The 17,500-nt window shown below is 44.5% G+C and overlaps 2 protein-coding genes across 20 annotated transcripts in view; one reads left to right on the top strand and one right to left on the bottom strand.

The window, feature by feature from the left end:
• LOC139049435 (protein O-mannosyl-transferase TMTC1-like) overlaps window positions 1-16,407 on the top strand; it is a 102,405-nt gene extending 85,998 nt beyond the window's left edge. For both annotated transcript variants that reach the window (XM_070524793.1, XM_070524794.1), the window contains exons 11-18: window positions 1-59; window positions 2,004-2,215; window positions 3,793-3,928; window positions 6,155-6,299; window positions 9,655-9,792; window positions 10,567-10,689; window positions 11,417-11,494; window positions 13,228-16,407. The exon at window positions 1-59 is cut by the window's left edge and continues 85 nt beyond it. In XM_070524793.1, coding sequence (XP_070380894.1) covers window positions 1-59; window positions 2,004-2,215; window positions 3,793-3,928; window positions 6,155-6,299; window positions 9,655-9,792; window positions 10,567-10,689; window positions 11,417-11,494; window positions 13,228-13,362 — 1,026 coding nt within the window. In that variant the 3' untranslated portion in view covers window positions 13,363-16,407. The remainder of the gene's footprint in view (window positions 60-2,003; window positions 2,216-3,792; window positions 3,929-6,154; window positions 6,300-9,654; window positions 9,793-10,566; window positions 10,690-11,416; window positions 11,495-13,227) is intronic.
• LOC135921341 (uncharacterized) overlaps window positions 1-17,500 on the bottom strand; it is a 1,279,318-nt gene that overhangs the window by 793,679 nt on the left and 468,139 nt on the right. The window lies entirely within an intron of this gene.

The following is a 17,500-nucleotide window of genomic DNA, read 5'->3' as shown; positions in this document are numbered from 1 at the left end:
GCCTTGCGTGTCAACCCAAACCACCCAGGGGCTCATTTTAACCTCGCCAATATCTACAGGTACGACTCATTTCGCCTCTCGTGAAGTAGTTAAGGGGTAAAATTGATAGAGCCAGATATGCTTTGATAAGATGAAAAACTGCAGCCGAATAAAACTGATATTGAAGCTGCAGTGCTAAGACTACAAATTTGTGCCTATGTCTACCATTCCTGAAACAAACTGAGCCACCTAGCGACTTTTTAACAGCGTCTAGGGACCTTTAATTATTGAGAGCGCTTTCGCCATACTACCCAGAGGCGTACTGATACATATGTAATCGCAAATGACGGCTGACTCGCATTTTGATTCTGCATCTTTTCAAACGGCTCAGTTCACATGCATATTTATCTACATGGGCACATTTTGGCTGTGTCTGTGTGTGCGTGTGCGGGGATGGTGGAGGGGGGGGGAAGAGTAGTCGACAGTGAAGACCAGAACATACGAGTCAAGATAACGAAGGGCTATCTATAAAGAAGCATGGCAGCATTGCAAACAATGGACGGGGACACAGGACTAAATAATGTTGTAGACTAACTTTTCCCTGGCAGTCATGGGCTTTTCCTCTTTGTAACGGTGTTCTGCCAAATTTTCCACACCTACTTCAGCCTCCTCTGATTCGAAGATAGATGAGGGACACAATCACTTAAAATTAGTTCCTATGACCGACTGTTATACTAGGCATGTGAAAAGCCAGACTGCCCCTTAAATGTCGCGCAAAGCAGCAGCTCTGCTTTAATCTTAAGGTTTCGGACGAATATCAATGGTCCCTTGGGACAATAATTAGAACACGGCCGTACTTAGAATATTGCCATGCCTCGCCTTTGTTATTAGTGTTTTGAATTGTCTTTAGCTTTTTTCGCTTTTGCATGCGTGAACGCTTGAGCGTGCTAATATTCCTTTTTACTTTCGTTGATTTAATTATTCATTTTAAAGCAATTAATTTGGCATACTGCGAAATGGGGCCGCCAGATACATACCAGCCTTTCCAACCTTCTTAAGTTAGAGCCGATTTAATTTTCCTTACCTACCGAGGCCCTTCTTTGTTTAAATGCCACGATCACATGTCAAAAGCCGCATCTCCATTTAAGCGGACGAAGTAATCATCTGTTCGCGTTTCGTATAATAAAAACTGCTTTTGTTTGCCTAAGCACGCACTTGAACTTGTAGCATTGTGTGGTGGGCTGTCGTATTGACGCCGCATTCTCGATTTACGTCTCATCTTGTGCTATTCGAAACGCACTTCACTGTTGCTTTTCGTCATCTGCGAGGGCACAATAGTCTAACTGCAATTGGTGTCGTTTTTTCTCTAAAGCCCAAGAGAAAAAAAATATTTCAAAACTCTTCAGTGCAGATGCACAGACGTCTTACTTGATATGTGGGATAAATATTTTAAGCGATAGTTTACGAGTGACGCATGAAGACCATTGAAGGCTATGTGCTATGCCACGAACAGGGGGCTTCAGGAAAAGTTAAACTCTCGATATGCTTGCCTTATCCGCGCGTGATCGGGGTAACGTAGGAAGCAATAACGCATACTTCAGACTCAGAGATAGCAGGCAAGATGACACAAGCGCTTGTGTTGTCTTGCCTTCTCAGTCAGTGTCTCAAGTTTTGTGCTGTTGCTCCGACATTGTATTCCACCAAGTCCGAGCTGCTCCTGTGTTATGTAGCCCTTGTTCGTCTGCTATTCTGTAATATTTGATAATGTATCTTGAAAGCACCGAACCTATGGGTCTTAAGCAGGTGACTGATGCCTAGCAAGGCATGCACCAAAATATAATATCCCGCAGGTGAATGTATGGTTGCAGTAACACAGAGTATCACAGGCAGGAGCCTGCGGTTCTGATTTCCTTTTGAGCTTTTCCAAAGCGTTGGTGTTAATAATTGGGTGAAAAATGTAATTCTATCCCAGAATAATCGTTGTTGTGGCTCTTCCAAAATTACCTGTCGATTTTCACGCGCAGCAAGCAAGGCCAAAAGGAGGTTGCCCGGACTCTGCTGGAGCGTGCTGTAGAGCTGGAGCCCGATTTCTGCGAGGCCTACTCGTCCCTAGCAGCGCTCGCCGTTGAAAGGGGAGACCTCGCTGAAGCCGAGAGGCTGCACCAGATGGCGCTAACGAGCGACGACCGAAATGCTGACGCCCGGAACAACTACGGAACATTCCTTCAGTCACATGGTGAGCCTGACTCCGTAGCGCCGGTGGCATTTCCATGAGCTTGATGCTTGAAGCCTAATCCTGAAGTCGCCCTTGATGCGGTAATTATTCAAGTACGAAAGGTTTTAAGAGGTTACCTTCTGTGCTTGCATGTCGTCTTGTATTATTGATCACGTGAGCATACCACAAGCGAGGTTCAAAGCGTTCAAAATGCTAAATGGCGGTTCACATGGAAAGCGCTGCTGCCCGCTCTATGTGACCTTTCTACTCAGTCTTCATCTTGTCTGCTGGACAACACACACCACCATCTTAGGTACAGCCGAATTCGAACACCGATATTCAAACCTAACGATGGAACGCAGACACAGGCCTACCTAAGACCGGATTTCCCTATAGAAACGTTGCGATATTGCTAATACAGGGCGTTCTTTTTTAGGTGCACCAAATTTTTACCAATTGCCTGTGGTAGTTAGCACAGTTCTAACCCTTGATGAGGCGTTCATTACTTCTACGAGAAATCAAAATTCATATTGGAATAGTTTACGTTATTACGTTGATAAACTTTTTAAGTAATTATTTAACGGCACGTATTTAAATCTATGAATTGTAGCTGGTGAGTTCGCAAGCCGTATCCACTTGGAATGAATTCTGAGGGCACCATCACATTCGAATTATCAGTTTCGAAAGTCCCCGACGACGTGCACTGGCCTTCCAATTACTTTCGTGCTTCTATCTAAAACACTGTCGTTTTCTTTAAGAAGTAAGTGAAACAACACTGCAGTTTTACCGCAGCTTTGACGGCGTATTTTTCGAATCTAATGCCATTCTCAGAATTAGTTCTGGGAAAACTCATTAGCTCTATACAATTCGTAGATTCAAATATGTGGCCTAAAGTAGATAATTAAATATACATTGCCGTAGTTACCTTAATTATTGAATTAGAAATTCAGATTTATAAGTAATTAATAGGCGCCTCACCGAGTAATTTAGATCAAGGTTTAGCATTGTGCTATTTCCCACAGGCAATTCGTAAAAATTTGCGGAGCTAAAAGAAACACCCTTGCAATTCACCAGTGCAAGTCACTTTATGTCCTCAGAAAGAAAAACAAGAAGAAGGTTATGAATTATCTCTTCCTTGGTTCTGTAGACCAACACTCTTTGTGCGCTATGTAATATTTCGCATGCTATTCTTTTCTCTATCTTTATTTATTGTATTTGGTGTTGCATGACTTCCCCGCATTGTCGTTTTTCAGCACTTTTGCTGATTCTTTCGGCATTGCTGAAAATAATGCACATATAAACTGTAAGGAGAGCTTTAGCTTATATGTAGTGTACTGCAATTTTCAGTTATTCGTACTGTCTGATATTTACGTATCATTTTGCTGTGTTCTTGTTTCTTTCCGCATCTGAGCACAGAATGGGTAGGGCGGCCTTCGTAAGGCAGTTTGATCTGTGTTTAGTCACTTTATGACAGACAACCTATGTCTCGATAAACACCAATGAATACACAGAGTTCCATTTTTCTTTATGTAGTGTTACGAACACATAACACGCCAAATATTATGCTTGTTCATACAGTTATTTTCTTTCCTACACAGGGCGAGCGGAGGAGGCCATGACGCAATACCAGCGAGCGCTAGATCTCCAGCAAAATCACACCGTGGCTCTGCTGAACGCTGCTAGAAGCCTCCGGAGTATGAACCTCAACATGCAGGCGGAAAGCCTATACAAGAGGTACGCTAAAAAATTACACTTGTGACGCATAAAACACAGGCTAAAGACAAATTATTGAGCGACCAAAGGCATCTACGAATGAACCGAAACCTGGAATGTTGGCATGGATTTAACATAAGGAACAGCACCAACAAACAGGAGACGCCAGCAGACTGTTTTCAGGCTTCCGTTTGTCCCAGGTTCGTCGGCGCTTTGCTCGAAATATGAACGAGCATGTTTGCGGTAACAGTAGGGCCCTTCTCTAAGTCACTCGGTGCATCTAGAATATCATGTTACATTAAAGAATTGTTTTGTAACCTGAGAAGGGCCACAATAACTTAGGGTATGGTGGGGCCTTTTTGTAACTCACTGGATGTATCTAGAGTATCATGTGACGTTCAAAATGTTTCCTGTAACCTGAGAGGGGCCATGACAACACATTTTCGAGGTTGTATTCTGCACTGAAAGTCAAAGGATATGCGTCCCGGAGCAGCTTGGCGAAATTTGTGTGCATTTGGTGGCGGTATAAAATTTGTATTATTTTTTATATCGTAGTTGAACCAAACAGCGCAGCCTGGCAGCACTGTATGCACTCAGGTGTGACGAAATAAATAAGACCGGAATCAGCTACCTCGGAGTGATTGAAGCCAATCCCGAAGGCCGTGCTTTTGTGTACTGCCTGTAGCGAGAACGATTGCAAAAACTCGAAATATGTCATTGCTGCCGTCCGTCATTTCCCTTTTGCATGCGCGTCTAGGTGGTCCAGCTGCTCCTTTCTTTCATCGCGAGTGTAAAGGAATCGCGAGCACAATTCGAAGGTGACGCCGTTGCTTCGCAGTTTGCGGTTCAGTGCCTGCGGGGCCAAACATCCTCGAATGATGCCTTGATGTTGCTCGAGTGATGTTGCTTGATGTTGCTTGAACATCTTTCATGTTGCCTCGAATTCTTTACGAGCAGACGACACCGCGTGAGCCCCAAGTTTCCTGATGTCACGCAGTCACTGGAAAAATCATGGAGGAAGGAAAAAAGATAGGAGGGAGCATACAGCAACGCGACTGAAGCCAAACTGGTCAGCCCAACACGTGATCGCACGTCAAAGTGCACGGTTGGATTTAGTACTTTAGCTTTAGTACTTTAGCCGAACATGCGCGCACGGAATAGAAACTACTGGCATAGCTACTGGGAACCAAATGTCTCAGCAAACCTCGATTCCTGCTCCGTGATCTCGACGCAGGAGCTCACGTGTTGGGCCACCACTGTGGCTTCACGGAGCGTTCGCTTGCCAAGGCTGACTGCGTGACGTGTTGCTCCCTCCTATATTTTTGCTTCCTCCATGGGAAGAATAGTGGGCGAGCTTCCTGTGGAAGGAGGTTAGAGGCAGCAAATTCAAACAGAAATGTTGACTTGAAACGCACACTTAGAGCCAGTCTTTTGCGTGCATAGCCATACTGAACCCTAAACTTTAGGCAACAATGATAAACTGAGAATGGTCAGACGGCCGTGTAATTGCCTCCTTAAAAGCAACGCGAGATATCAAAAGATGGGCAAATCGATGTTCCCTGTCCGTCATATGGGTGAACAAAGCGTGTGCGCTAACTGCAATGTCTGGAAACGTGTTAGCAAGTTGAGTTGCTGCAAACCCGGGAAATTGACTATACCGTATTCGAGATTGCTCAGCTGCGAGTTTTAGGAAGCAGACTGTAAACACGAAGCTCAGGTGGCAATTTGTAGTCGAATTCACGTTTCAACAAAATGCACAATCGCGTGCGCTGCTGTCTGGACACAAGTGCGAGAAATGATATTTATTGTTATTTAAATGTATTTTTTCAAATGTTTTATTTCCTTGTTATTTAGTATAGATTTCGTTTGCGGTTTTTGCCATCTTGCTTTGAGTTTGTAATACAATTTTTTAAGGCCTAAACTCATGTTTTGAATTGTCATATGAAGAAGTGGCAGGACACTAACACTATACAAAACACAGTAAAAGTACGTTATTTACAATCCTTAACCTGCACAAGACATACTCGCCATCATCTCTTTAGAGTATTTTTTGGTCTTACTCAATATCTTAAAAGGCGACGCGTAATTAATCGGAAGCTAGCACTACTTGAATTAAATTCAATAGGTTTTAGAAGAAGCTGTGGAAAACATTGTTTTCTTTAAATATTGATTCGAGCATTCCTATGCGTGAACTACGTTTCTGTGCGCGGCCTCTGAAATCTTGTATGACTTTTTTTTCTTGAACAGGGCACTCGCGGTTGAGCCAGACCCTCAAGTCATGGACAACCTCGCTGTGTTCTACGTCAATGCCGGTCGCCTGGACGAAGCAAGGCAGCTGTTCGACGAAATTCATCGGCTTTTCCCAGAGCATCGCGACAGCAAGGTTCACCATGTGAGGGCCCTCAGAAAGTAGAGATTTACTTTCAACAATGTAATTCTATTTCTAGCCGAATGACTTTACTAGCGTACTAAAACAAAAGGTATTTCTCTCTCCTCTTATTATTTACCTTTGAGAGTAATCTGCCCAAATTAACATGAAACAATCTATAAATGATAAAAAAATGATAAATGATGAACTCTAGCCAGAAAGATGAAAATGACTAGAAGTATCCCTCAATTATTATTTACATCTAAAAAAACGTTGGTGAGAAATGCTTCAGGGCAAACTGAAGCATAAGATCTGCAGAAGTATTCCCTCGATAGATATGCTTGCACTTGATGCCACTAATGCATTAAAGAAATCGCAGTTTCTCCCAATAGATAAAGCAACGATTGCGATACCAGAGTTGTAGATAGCTATACGAAGTGAGGATAGTTGTTTTATCGGCCGTACAAATTTGTAAGCATTCGCTTACTGACTAAATCAACAAGCACGGTGTCACGCGCACACAAGTAAACATTGTAAGGTTTGTAGTAGGGCATAAACTATGGGGTAGCGCGCCCATGCCGTCGTCCAATTCACTCACGCTTGGAACTTGGTTGTAGGGAGGAACTTGCTCTAATCGAGAACTAGGAGTACAGGATTTATTTACATATTTACATTAAAACAATTGATACATTCGACAGTGTAGCGTGACTCCCAAATGGAGCACGCAAGACGAAGCATACAGCACACCAGCACAAAGCTCCAAGTACTCTGCTTCTCGAACACGAGCACACTCTACCAGCCGACAAACTGCTGCTTAAAAAGCCTATGTCCTCCCTAGATCCCTAGGGAAGGGAAAACTGTCCAACCTTCTTCCAAAGGGACCGGCCACATTCGTTGGGCATAGTCGACCCGCCATTGAAGAGGAGGGCTCACACACTCACATACGCACTTCGGATTCCCAGAACCAGAATTGAGCGGGTCTTCATAGCCAGGTGGTCACGCCTGAACCCAGCCGGTGCCTCTTAATTCCAGAGCTTACTTTCTCCGGTAGTAGCCACGAGTGTCAGCAGACTAACGCATCCTGGGGCCCGTGGAAAACGTTCCGCAAAGCACCCTTTTGTTAGAGAAGCTCTTCTTGCTGCAAATTGACCATGAAGGTCACGGCAAATCAACCAACAATGCACGGTCCGCCAAACGTGGCCAGCCCTGCTGACTTCGCCGACACTCCGAAGAAGGCGCATGGTGGATTAACGATGCCGTAGTATCCAGTTATCCGAAGGAAGTTCATGGTTGGTTAGCGCTGTCGTCTTTACCGGTTCTCACCACCGCTGTTTGATCGAAGCACCTGCAGCGGACTTAGATAGCTTTGCAGAGCAGTACCCCTGCAGGCCAATTGTAACAACACGAACACACCTCGCTAGATGACCGCGGAAACTCGCTGTCAAATTGCTGGAGTGAAGAATCGCGGCAGCAGCAGTGACCGAACTGACCTTCGGACATCTCTCGCTTCAACGCGAACGAAACGTGGACAGCACAGCGCATACGAAGTTACCGGCACTACGTGCACTCAGTAAACGTCGCAGATCGTTTAAAGATACCGCGCCCGCCCGACCGAGCCGTGAGCAGCAGCCGCCGGGAAAGACCCCTCCCCCCCCCCCCTTCTCCATCGCCTCAACCCCATGCCTCGCACGGGACAGAAGAGGGCGCGCTTCCTCGCTCGCGCACGCGAGATTGGGCCGCGTTCGCAGTAGTGGTGTGACTAGCCCTCGCACGCTTTCACTCTCACATGCGGCGGGCGGCGACGATTTTATCGCCCTTGGACTTTATACGGAACCTCAGGGCAACGGCAGAAATGCGCCTAGAGTTTTCGTATGATTGCTATCGCAATAAAAAGTTCCAACGCATGCGTGTATTTAACTAATTATATATATTAGGTACTCATATAATATTTGAAATCAGGAAACATTGTGCATACAGCAGAGTTGTGCGAACTTACAGACTCATCTCGCAATATGCGAAGAAGCTCTCCCACTTTTGGTGGCTGTGCCTCTCGTGTTGATGTTCTTTGGCGTTTATATTTGTAGTCATTTCTAGCGGTGTTAAAATAAACAAAACTTTTGAATAACGCATAGAATAATGCACTATTTCATTCGGTCTTCGCATCGAATAGTCACTATGGATAAATGCGAATATTTTAGTAAGAGTGGCCGATTATTTTAATATGTCAACTACGCCCAGTTAAAGGGGAATTTGAAGCAAAAGTACGGTAAATGTTCGCCTCCGCACGGCATGGTATGGACATAAAATATGAGAACTTGCGTAGTGCAGTAGTGTAGGTCGCGTAAGCAGCCATTCTTCATAGGTTACACAAACAGCGATCGTTAACAGTATCTGAAGAGTCCTGTGCATGCGAATAAACTACTTGTTCGCTCCTGATGCTTCATTCTTTTTTGAATACTAGGAAATGTACTCCGAGACGTTGAATGTATGCTTTTGCAAACATGCTGACGGATGGTAACTATTTTGGCGTCCCCGTTTCGCTTTAACCTGTACACGCCTCAATATTTCTTCCTGCATGTCCTCCTGGCGTTGTCGTGGTCGTGCAAAAAAAAAGAAGAGTTGCTCTCAGAGCAGACGAGCTGCGGGAATTAGCGGTTCGATGAGTTGACAGCTGCGCCGGCGCCGGACCGTGAGTCATTAGCAAGGATTGCAGCTGCATAGGCGCGCGCTCCCGCCATGCGCGCTAGCAATCAGAGTTATTTCGCTTACGCCGGGAAGGGTAAGTGCAGGAAAGGATTGCGCGCATGCTGCGTCGGCTTCGTTTCCATTCAATTCAGTCTCAGAAAACGCACGGTGCGGTGAGGCGTTGTGCGTTCCCCCATGAACAGGCAGCCTTCGACGAGCGGCGGCGAGAACTCGCCCGTGAAAGGACTCGCCGTCGGCGCGCCAATCCAGCCGTTAAGGGCTAATATAATCCGGCGTACCGTGAGCTCGCGCACAGGTTACGTCACGTTGGCGAGAACAACAGCGTCTGTAGTTCGACCGATGGTTCGACGCGCTGCCGGAGCGAACGTAACCGGACGCTGCCAACGCGCTCCGACGCGCCCGGCGTCGAGCGACGCTCGCCCTCGTGCCGATAACGTCGGACTATAAACGCGCCTATATAACCGCCCGCGCCCAGGCAATGCGACAGCAACCGGAAGAAGGTTCCAAGCTGAAAGAGTGGAAGCTAGGACTTCGTCCTAGGACGAATCAATCCGGCACCTTTACTTGTGGATTGCATAACCGTGACGAAGGTCAAGTGTACGTAGGACAAGCTTCGCTTACCCCGATTTTCAGGTAGGGGAACGGTTGGTCATTTTTATGTTTTCATTTCCAGGCTCAGCTTCTCATCAGGCTCCGAAGCTTCCGAGCGGCTGAAGACCTCCTTCTGGACGTCATAGAGAACAACAGCACCGACAGAGGGGCCTTGCACACGGCTGCGCTTTTGTACAACCACATCAACCGCACAGTCGAGGTACCGTTTATCGCCCATGAAAGTGATTCATAACGATTTTGCTTTAGGGAGAACAATGCAAGCATCCGACTCTGCAGAGTACATAAGATGCCTAGACGAGCGTGCTCCTAGCATGCCGGCGCTTCAAAGTCCTACTGTTCAATGTTCCTTGTGACGCTCATAGGAACGAATCATTGGTTCTTACCTTGCATGCGTTCTCAAAGGTTAGATAGTGTAACAGAATCGCTAATCCCGCTATCGTTGTAACACTGGTCACCTTTTGTGTGACTCAACTAACATGATTCCTTAAGGGAACTCTAATAGCGGACTTTGTGTCGTGTGTCATTTGTGAAGGGCATTGTAGAGGTGCTATAACCATTGCTATTAATGCGACAGGCACAGCCGACCGTATTCGTAGCAATAAATCTGCAAATAAGTTCAAGTTCCGAACGACTTAACGACACAAAGTGCTGCATCGTGCGGTGAAGTTTTCCCCACCCTTTGGACTGCAGGACGCGCGCATTGGCTGCTAACGCTTTTTGTCAGATTCTATTCTCCAAAATCATTTCAGGTTGGTGGTGAATTATTTGTTCGCTTATTTCCTACTGAGAGCTGCACTTACCACAAGACTAATAATGAAGGGAGCTGTAGAAACGGGTTGAATTACAGATAATTTTGCTCTACATTTGAAATCTATAACGCTGTCAAACTCGCAATGCAGAGTGTTGTCGCATTTGGGCCCAAGGATAAGCAGAGTAGTTGTCACAGGCTTTTAAATGCTCTCTGATACCGCAGGCCCTGGACTACATACTGAAGGCTCTAAAGCTGTGTGGCGTCGATGAACCGCATTGTGCAAGAATACACAGCGATCACGGCGACATACTCAAGGACATAGGCGACCTCAGCTCGTCCGCACAGGTCAGTACACAGAGTGTGGTAATCTTTATGATACTATTCAAGACAAATTTTCGGGCTTGAAAGTAGTTTGCCCGAACCACCAATTCCACCAGTATGATGTTCTCCGTTTCCTTCATTATGGGCTGATAAAGATACTAATGAGGCGCCTTATTTTTGTTTTCGCGTTAGGTAGATTGGTAGAAAACTGTATCAAGATAACGTTTGAAAATGATGGAGGAAAAACACTGCTACTTGGAAAACTGGCATTGGTAATTTAGAACATTTCGTCAATTTGGCTAGATATTTACATGAAACTAAGCAATGCTGCGCATAATGATCAGCGAAAATGTTGAAGATGATAAGAATTGTAATTTCATTGGTAACGGTTACAGTCATTGCCATTATAAAAATAAATCGTTGGTTATGCGACGACAAACAATTTGTAACTTTGTTTTCGTATGACAGAAACAATCTTCATTTCCCGTTTACTATGTCTGCGATGTTGCCTTGTAAGCGATGCAAACCACTTTCACAGAACGCAGTGTTCGCGTCCCCCCCCCCCCCCCCCGTCACATAGAACTGCAAATAAATATCGGACAAATGTCATTTGTCTAAGGAGCGATTTTCGCTTCAACATGCTAAAGCACGTTCTAGAACTTATTTCTTTGTCACTCGGAATGTTGTTTCGAGAAGAATAACAACAATAAAAAGGTCAGAAACATTGAAAAAAATAATTTTCCTTTTTCAGAGTTACGAAGTCGCTATTCACCTCGATCCAGACCTCGCTCATGCTCATTTGAACCTTGCCGTGATAAGGCACCTAGAGGTGAGTACCGATATTCTGATTTTTAAGTGACAGTGCTTTTTTTTTTAAACACGTAACTCTTAATTATACAATAAAGCGCGACATGTAAACTGTACGCAGATTTGTATTACGGTCTCTGTGGTGTACCGCCTGAGTGTAAGGAGGAGGAGTAAATTTTAATGGAGAGAAAGGAGGAGAGGTCGGCCTGGAGAGCGTGTCTCTAGCCTGCTACTCCTCACTGGGGAATGGGGAAGTGGGAAATACAGGGAAAGGTAGGTGGCGGATGATTATGATATGGTACAATGAGATACTATATACACGTTGTCCAATATGCGGATGCGCACTGGAGACGCAATACACTGAGACTAATCTTGTCCATACAAAAAGTAATCTTGCCACAAAAAGTTTTTGCGCAAACACATTTCGCACTGACTACACGTCTCACAGCTTCTAGAGGCGATCGTCTAAACCGCCTGAGTGTAAAATAATCATTGCGCCAAGGCACATGGACCACAGGAATGCAAGTAGCGCTAATTCACAAGTATTACGTGGGTTCACGAGTATTATGGGTATTATTACAGGCATTATAACAGTATTTAGGGTGCTGTTATTACGCCAAATTGTGGTCAACTTTCGCAGTGTTTTCTTACGACTGTTACACATTTCGGACTTCATGAACCGCTGCCTTCATGTAGAGTTCAGCTCTAGCAGTCCAGTAAAGTATCTTCAGAATAAGTTATTAAAATAGATAAATACTTTGTAGTAGTCATTCTGCAATAACGCTCCCCGTAGCACTTAGTATACATAGGTTTCGAAACATTACGTGTTATAACAGCGTCTAGGTTACAACGTCTTGTTTTCAGTACAGCGACTTTAATGGAAAGGACTTAATTGTTTTTTTTTCTTAAAAGTTTTGTGTAACCGTTTCAGTGTCATTGACGTACGGGTGTGTTTTCGCGTTTCTGTCCTATGTCACTGACGTAATCTTACGTTCTCCATGCTCTCCCCTCGGATAACCAGGGCGCAGTTTTCATTAACCGTATAATTTATTCCTCATGCATAACCAAAAATAAACACGTCTGTTTATTTTATGATATCCGACAAAAACATCCGACGCCGTCGGTGCGTCAGCTCCGAAAAAAAAGATGGGCACTTAAAGGGTTAACGAAACAAGAAGCCCAAAGACAAAGAAAACATTTACTTTCTGCTACTCCACCACCATCTCCAGGGACGCTTAGAGGGTCGTACCTGGTAACTAGCCTAATATATTCGTATAACTGGCCTAATTGTTTAGCAATGATAGTTGCTCTGTAGCCCAACTTGCGCTAGTACTGCTAATATACTTTAAACGCTTGTGTTCTTGTCAATAACCCCTTCTTTTTATTAAATCTTCTGGCTAACTTTATATGTAAGAACAGGAGTAGAATGCATCATGGGGAACGCTAGCGGAGGTCGCACTGACATCAAGATATAAACGCAGAGCACTTTTTCTAGATACTTATTGTCATCTTTGAAGAATCCTGAGATAAAGCTTATGAAACTTGAAATATTCTTTTTTGATAATATTTTTTTGCTTTCTGTTTACATTTTCTGCTGCTGAATTCATTTTTGTTCTAATCTTCCGAATCAGTATTTCGCGTCATGCCACATGTCCTCCCTCTGTCAACCCCCCCCCCCCCCTCCTGTGTGAGAGCTCACAGAGAGGGCTGTGTTTTCATTCTCGTAATATGTGCGATTGTGAATTTGCATTCCAGAGCGACTACGCAGGCGCATTTCGGCACTACCAGGTGGCCCTGTCTCTCGATCCGAAGAACAAGCTCATCATAGACAACATGGCCAAGCTACGGCGGCGGATCACTAGGCCACTGCCTTTCCACGACTGCGTTTAAAGCCGATGCGTCGTCGAAATGCATTTACCGTGCCGCTTTTTCTGCATAGTGGCGTTCATGTTTTGACGGCACCTTTCCACTGAATTTGCACTCTATCGCTTTCGATGTTTGCAACTTTGTCATGGAAAATGCAGGCGTCTGTTGAAGGCAGTTGAATGGTAGTACAATGACACCAGGGTTCGTTAACAGCAGTTCTGGTGTTCTAACTTTATTTTTGAGATAAAATGGTGATCTGGAACATCCCGTCTCGTTCCAGAGTGCTGTTAAGGCCGCCTCCAAATCTGATCTAGAGTGCAATTTCTTGGCTCTAATTAGAAAGATGGCAACTTTCCAAAAATACTCTTGGAAGCCGGATAATCCTGTCGGCTGCAGATAGCCGAAAACACCGAACAGCCTACGTCATTAACCCCTTCTGGTAAATGGGTGGTCCGATTATTTAGGCCTTCGTACCATATTACTTCGTCATTTCGGCATTTAAATCAAGTTTAATATTTGTCTAATGCATGATTGTCAAAAGCATTCTTTGTATTCGTACGTGTTGTTCTTTTCTTTATTTAGTCGGAAAAATATTACTCTTGAAAAAATAGGACTTATGAGTTTCACGTATTACATGACAAAAAGAAGATCACAATCAGTTTCTGCTGAGTTTGTGCCCTCACCTAAATTCAACCTGTGCCACCAATGCCACTGGTGGCACAGAAGCTGCCACCTGCCGGTACGAAATTTCTTAGGCAGTCGTTGGCGGCTTGTATAGCGAATGATAACGACAGTGAATGAAGACTCTGATCCTCGGTCATATAGGCCTACCCTTGCGCCTTTCCCAGCAGAAAAAGAAAGTGGACATGAGAATCTTTCCTACGGAGTGTGTCATGTTTGTTGTCGTGCTCATTAGCCCTTTCCTTGCCGCAAGCTCTGGAATTCCTGTGAACTACCACTTTTTTTTTTCGAGCGGTGGCATAAGACTATGCAACAACGTGCCTAGATTTCCTGCTCTCATGTTAGTGAGTGCGACATTGGAGCGGTACTCTCAAAGTGTGACAGATTTGCTCATCTGGGTTGCTGTGTGACTGGACGTGATGGACCGTTTTTATGGGTGCGTTCAGATTAAGTGTGTGGAAGTGAGAAAGGCCTAACTGACAACTGAGGCATACAATGCAAACATTATGAAATAAAATGTCTGACTTTATATTCACATGCCGTGCACTTGAGTATTGATTGAGTCTGCATAAGGTAGAAGTGTCTTCGAAGCTGGCGCATTGTCTGGTAACGGGGCGTCTTGAAAAAATGTGTCGAAGGATGTTCTATCAAATGTGTACTGGTATATAGTATAAATTCTAGTTCCAGTGAATTTTACACATTCGTGAAATTCTATGACTCTGCGAATTTGGTGTAAATTAGGAATTCTAGACAGAAAATGATTTCTTTCACTTTCTGGAATGTGTTTACGCCCGTTAAATCTATATAGCGCTCTAGAAGCAGCCTGACGCTTGTGTACGGCAAAGAATTACGTGTTTATGTTTCGCAGTGGATTTAGTCGCTGCAGTTTACACCTCTGCTAAAGAAATTGAGGCTAGAGATCCCACAGACAAATTATATACAATCTGCGTTCCAGGCATGGGGCGATTCAGGAGCTAATTGTACGATTTTCGTCAGCCGGCATTTAAAACTGTAGAATCATATGTTCAAGCATGCGTTTAGAGGACAGCTCCTCATTGCATAATTGTGCCAGACATGGGCAACGTCACTACCTGTTCCGAAATAATGTCAGACGAAGCTCCCCGACACACACGGTCTTGTTACAAGTTTTCAGGAGCATCAAGGTAGATTGCTACAGCTCTGGATTCAGTCCTGGATGTTAAGTGTGCATTACTGAAAGTTGATGTCATTTTTTTCCCACCTAGTGACTACAACCAGAATTTTCAGTGGCGTCGGAAGCTGACAACGTTGCGATGTCGCGCTGTGCGAAAAGATGTACCCTGTGTGTGACATGCCAAGGAATATTACTCTTTCAAAGCCCGTTGGGTTAATCTGCAGTGATCAAATGTGTGTGCGACAGGGATTGGATTAAATCGGCACAGTTCGAGGCAAGGTAAAACATGACGACCAAGGGTCACGAAAGAATGTGCCCTTTTGCGTGGCTGGTAGACGAAATGAATGATTGCTCAAGTTGAATCTTGTGATATGACAGCAAAGAATAAAGCGTATATAAGCCAACCAAGGCTTTGCCAACACTTTCGGAGTGTGCTAAAAAAGCAACGCCATATTATCTCTCTTTTTTTTGGTTTGCTGTTTCTTGCTAATTGTAATCGGTGTTGTCAAGGCGTAACTTTGTGAGTGCGTGCCCTTTGTACAAAGCAAGCAGGCTGTCCAAGATTGAAGGTCAGTTTTAACGAACTATTCTTCGCAGCTTACTCCTTAGCGAGAAACTTGATGGTGGTAACTTCGTGCCGTAGGTGTTTATTGTACCTAAAATATTTCGCGCACTGAATATGTTGCCTTCCTTCCACTATAGCTGCAAAGTGACATCTTGGTTGCAAGATGACCTCGCAAGAGCCGTTACTCACGTCGCCTTACTTCGTCAGAGCCTTGCAAGGGTAGCGCCACCTTCTTGAAGATTGTTTCACTGTGTGAATAATTTCTCAACTGTCGCGAATGCTAGGTGTCCATCAATATTGTTGCTTACCGACACGGAGTCATTTCAACCCAAAAAAGTTGTGTTTTTATAGGCCACAAGCAATGATATACATCATCGAGCCGTGCATGATTTTCGTGGGCTTTGCATCTATGAGAGTCACCGCTTTCTTACCATCCAATACCTGAATCCGCGTTTCATAGAGTTATTTTTTTCCCTATAGCCCAATGAACTGAAATGGTCATTGTCTCTGCCCCGCACGTATGGTTGTGTGTCGTCACGTGTAAGAGTGCCATTGTTGGGAGTTATCGTTTCACATGTGTGTGGCTGAGTGTTACTTGTGCGTAACATGTTTGTAGAAAAAAACGTCATGCTGTCATGTTATCCCACATTTTGGAAGAAAAAAGTGAGGCCTTCAAAGAAATCATTGTGTCATGTGTGTGTTCATTCGTGCGTTCTTGCGTTCCGCACCGTTTCATCATGCTAGAGGAATTCTAGGTTTTCAGTTTTACACTTTTTTTTTCCATTTCGAACCCAACGGGCCGCCACTATAAGTTAACAGCGCTTTATTATAGCGGGGCTCAAAAAAAATTTTTACAGAAATAAATTCTCGAACTGACGCCAGCCTCAAGATAAGTGATCATTCGCTATTGTGTTTGTAGCCAGGAAAGCTAGAGCAATTGGCTTTAATTGGGTCTCGATTATAAGTCCTTCAGAAAACACAGAGAATTGCCATGTGCTTTGCCGACAAAGATCCGTTGTTGAGTTAACGAGAGAGACAGAAAGAAAGAAAAATAGAGGCAGGAGCATAACCATGTTGCGCCTGATTTTCCAGCTTACACTGGTGCAGGGGTGGGGGGCTCAAAAAGGAAAAAAGAAAGGTGACGATGAAGGAAAGGCATAGGGTGCGTAAAGGGGCCTAGTTTATTCAACGCTGGAAGTAGACACACAAGAGATTAACTACATGAGAAGAAAAATAGATACAAATTCTTAGTGCAGATATACTGAGAAAAGCTTCAGGTGCAAGGAAACCCCCGAAGGTAAGCAAGGTCAAAGGCTCCGGCCAACATAATTGATGTTTGGAACAGTCACAGGGGAGCAGGACCAGGAACTGAAGTTACTGCAAAACTGCGTGGTACAGCTCATTCAGTTATTTGTTTGTTCGTTAACGTGTATATATTTACTTATTTGCATAGCCTGAAGCACCAAATTATCGTAGAGGCGAGTGAGTCATATAATACACATACGTGAAACAAAACAAAATGAGAAACCCGGTATGTTATACAACAGTAGCGGCAAATCCTAAAATGCAACACGAACATAGCGCAAACTAGTCGCTGCGAAGCTTGCGCGTGGCCTCCGAAATGCATGGTGAGCCGTCGCGTCGTGCGGCAACAGGGTTCTCATCTCGTGCTTCTTTTGCACACTCTGCGCCATCTAGTGGCACTGCCGAAACGTCCGCACGTGGCCTTCGAGACCAGAGGCGCTGGCACACCGGTGCCCGCG

This window comes from Dermacentor albipictus, chromosome 9, assembly GCF_038994185.2.
Source record: "Dermacentor albipictus isolate Rhodes 1998 colony chromosome 9, USDA_Dalb.pri_finalv2, whole genome shotgun sequence".
Lineage (NCBI taxonomy): Eukaryota > Metazoa > Arthropoda > Arachnida > Ixodida > Ixodidae > Dermacentor > Dermacentor albipictus.
The sequence above is the reverse complement of the archived record's forward strand: the minus strand, read 5'-3'. Positions and strand labels throughout refer to the sequence as shown.